The sequence below is a fragment of the Bidens hawaiensis genome, unplaced genomic scaffold (genome assembly GCF_021521415.1).
Source record: "Bidens hawaiensis isolate Kalapana, Puna unplaced genomic scaffold, B.hawaiensis_p1.1 tig00015923_1, whole genome shotgun sequence".
NCBI classification, from domain to species: Eukaryota; Viridiplantae; Streptophyta; class Magnoliopsida; order Asterales; family Asteraceae; genus Bidens; species Bidens hawaiensis.
This window is the reverse complement of record NW_027492430.1, coordinates 188,238-191,613: the sequence shown is the minus strand read 5'-3', so window position 1 is coordinate 191,613 and position 3,376 is coordinate 188,238. Positions and strand designations below refer to the sequence as shown.

At 40.8% G+C, this 3,376-nt stretch overlaps 1 protein-coding gene across 1 annotated transcript; it reads left to right on the top strand.

Annotated features, from left to right (window-relative positions):
• The first annotated feature begins 1,411 nt into the window (after positions 1-1,411).
• Positions 1,412-2,922, top strand: LOC143550091 (protein FAR1-RELATED SEQUENCE 5-like). Its single transcript, XM_077040821.1, has 4 exons — positions 1,412-1,597; positions 1,689-2,162; positions 2,239-2,806; positions 2,885-2,922. Exons 1-4 carry the CDS (start codon positions 1,412-1,414, stop codon positions 2,920-2,922), a joined length of 1,266 nt encoding a protein of 421 aa, XP_076896936.1.
• The last annotated feature ends 454 nt before the right edge of the window (positions 2,923-3,376 follow it).

Here is a 3,376-nt window from a genome sequence, read left to right as displayed (position 1 = left end):
ACATTTCGTTTAAAATTAGTTTTTGATGGGTTTAAAAAAATGTGTATATAAAATATATATGTTTTCTATTTTTCTAAGACAAATTGTGCCCACTTGTTAGTAGTCCATGTGTGGCTTTACACCTTGCATGTGCCTAAAGACGGCCATGGGTCTCATATGTATTTATCATGGTTGTACAACGTATGAACACGGAGGGATCTATATATAGACCGTACCAGTATCTCATGACACTGATAAAAGTAACAATGTTATATAATATATGATACTTGTGTTTGTGTTGTATGATATTTACACTTCTGATGATAGATCGATACCTATTCATACATTATGTTTGGATATTATTTGTTTTGGTGTTTGAATCAAATACAAATTAAATTAATGTGCTAACCGTGAGAATCAAGTAGTGTAATTATATGTACAACATAATGTTATTTTAGGGTAGTGTAATTACAGCATAATATAATTACACTATGATGTAATTACACAATTACACTATTAGATTCTAACAGTTAGCACGTTACTTTAATTTATAGGTTAACTTTTCCCATATGTTTTATATATTAGATGATATACATTACTAAGCCTTTCATAGCTTCCATTCCGATAATTACATCACAAAACACCAAAATGAAAATTACAAAAACCAAAATTCTCACGTGTTTAAGATAATACAGAAAAATATAATGGGACCATCAATAATATTGGAATCAAAAGTTTATGAAAGGGTCCTCCTAACCACACCTCACACCCCACAAGACGCCGCGTTTAGCCCTTAACGTGGCGGTTTATACGACGTGACTGATTTGACGACGTCGACGGTTGATTTGATAGGCGAAGTCTGTCGTTGTCCACAAATACGCCCCGTTTAGACCTTAACTGTGCGTTTACACCCCTCAATTATTTAGGTTGATTCCCAGACTTGTGGTGGTATCCATTAGCATGCAAACATAAATTTCGCATACATTACATACAAAGTGCCCAAATTCCCAACTCAAGAAAATGTCTTGGATGTTTGACTGTTATTTTCCGAGCCCGCTGAGGACAAACGACGAGGCAAGTATTCGGATTTGAATCTTGCGCCGCTGGGGTTTGTAGATTATGACGGGGGGGGCGGCGTTACCAAATTTGAACCAGGTATCGTCACATGTTTATTTGGGTTACCCGTCGTCATTAATTTCTGAAATTAGATTTGTTAACAATATATTTTGTTAGGAATATTTTGTGCACGACCAACAGGATTGGTATTTGGCGCCTAGCAGCAGTTCATACCTGTCACAGCCTAAACATGATTACGGTCAGCCGTCATACCATTTATCAGGAGACTCGCATTACGTTGCCCAGGCTTCGTACCATTTTAATACCGAGGAGCCGTATTCATGTAGTCAACATTCGTACCCATTACCAGTAGGTGATGCGTATCGGTCACAAACATTCGTACCTATTACCAGTAGGTGATGCGTATCGGTCACAACCAGAACCAGACCATATTCTTGAAACCCCCCACGAGAATGTTGATGAAGATTACGGCAGACATAATTCTGACGACGATGGTGATAATTACATTCGCGAGGCTAGGGTGTCATATAAAACGGATATCGTACGAGCCAGTTTGTTTTGTTTAATAAAAATATTTTGTAATTAGTGGTTTGCTTGAACTTGTTTTAAATTTGACGTTAATACTGTTTCAGTTATTTTCTTCCCGTGAGGAGCTGGAGGAATGGGCGAAGAAAAGAGGTCGGGAGCATGGGTGTGTTGTTGTTGTCCAGCGGTCTAGGCTAAGAGCCGTGGATCTTGGATGCAATCGCGGCGGCGAACCAAAACTCACCGCCACAATCAGGCGTACAGGCAGTATAAAGAAAGGCTGTCCGTTTAAGCAAAAAGGAAGGCACAACCGTGTTGGTAATTTTTGGAAGCTTGAGGTCGTAAACGAGACGCACAACCACGACCCGTTCGTCTTTAAGGAGGGTCACGCGTATCTAAGGTTAATGACCGGAGAGATGGTTGATATGGTTGCGAGGTTACACGCGGATGGCTTGAAGACATCAAAAATAGGTCCACTGTTACGCAGACAGTTTCCCGAAGCCTGCGTTATTGACAAGGACATACACAATCTTATAGAGAGCTGGAGAAGAGAAAATACAGTTGGCGATACCCCAATGCAGGTTCACGTTTTTGAATTTGATTCGTTGCAATGGATGTTCAAAAAAATATATTAACGTCAAATAAAACCGGTTGCAGGTATTTGAAAGCTTCCTTATTAATAAAGGGTTCGTTTATCACACAAGGGAGAACCCTGCCACAAACCGCGTAGAGGACGTATTCTTTTGTCATGACACGTCGCATAAAATGTGGCGTGCATTCCCCCATTTGCTGCTGATTGACACCACGTACAACACAAACATGTACAAGTGGCCGTTTGTTCAGTATATTGGCGTGACGTCGACATCGAAGTCGTTCTGTATCGCGCACGTGGTTCTACTTAGGGAACGCCAGACGGATTTCACATGGGCCCTCGAGCACCTGAAAGGAATGCTCGAGGATTCTATTGAGCTGCGCGTCATAGTCACCGACAGAGACTCGGCCCTGATGAATTCTTGTAAACAAGTATTTCCGAATGCTACCAGAAACCTATGCCGGTGGCACATACGTGAGAATATAAAGAAAAAGTGGAAGGATATCTATGACAGCGAGACAAGAGAAGATTTCGCTCTATTATGGACGGTCTTGTGTGAGTCTCCCACGTTCGATCAATACGAATATAACTGCTTAAAGTTGCAAGAAATGTTATTCAAAATTGGGAAAGAAAGTAAGTCGTTCTGATTATTAATATACAATAAGTGTTAATCTAGTACATTTCATAAGTTTATTTTTGTTTCGTTTTCAGAGGTATGGGACTATATCCATGATAGCTGGCTGTTATGAGACAAGGAAAAGTTTGTATCTTGCTGGATGGCCGATCGGTTAAACTTCGGCGAGAGTACAACAAAACGAGTTGAGAGTCAGCACGCGAACTTGAAAAGGCACCTTAACGGGGCCAACAACACCCTCCACGCACTTGCGGCTTATACCCTTGAGCTTATAAAAGCCCAGAAGATTGAAATCGGAGCAACATTTGAAAAATCCCGGATTACGTTGAAGAGAGACCATAACCTTCAGTTTTTTACAGGCTACATTATAAAGTGTCGATTAAGGCTCTTACACTACTAGAAAAGGAGTACAAAAAGCTTGACAAGATGATCGAGTAGGGACATACGTGCCGACACCAGTTGCGAACTTCTATGGGGTTGCCGTGTGCTTGTGAGGTGGAGCGTCACCTTGATACTTTGGTACCTATTCCACTAAAATCGATAGACCCGTTCTGGAGGAAGCTTGACTT

Excerpts from the sequence above, each read along its gene's own strand:
- LOC143550091 (XM_077040821.1), top strand. The coding sequence starts at position 1,412 with ATGCGTATCGGTCACAAACATTCGTACCTATTACCAGTAGGTGATGCG. Across the intron at positions 1,598-1,688 it reads TGTCATATAAAACGGATATC|TTATTTTCTTCCCGTGAGGA; the intron begins GTACGAGCCAGT and ends ATACTGTTTCAG. Across the intron at positions 2,163-2,238 it reads TTGGCGATACCCCAATGCAG|GTATTTGAAAGCTTCCTTAT; the intron begins GTTCACGTTTTT and ends AACCGGTTGCAG.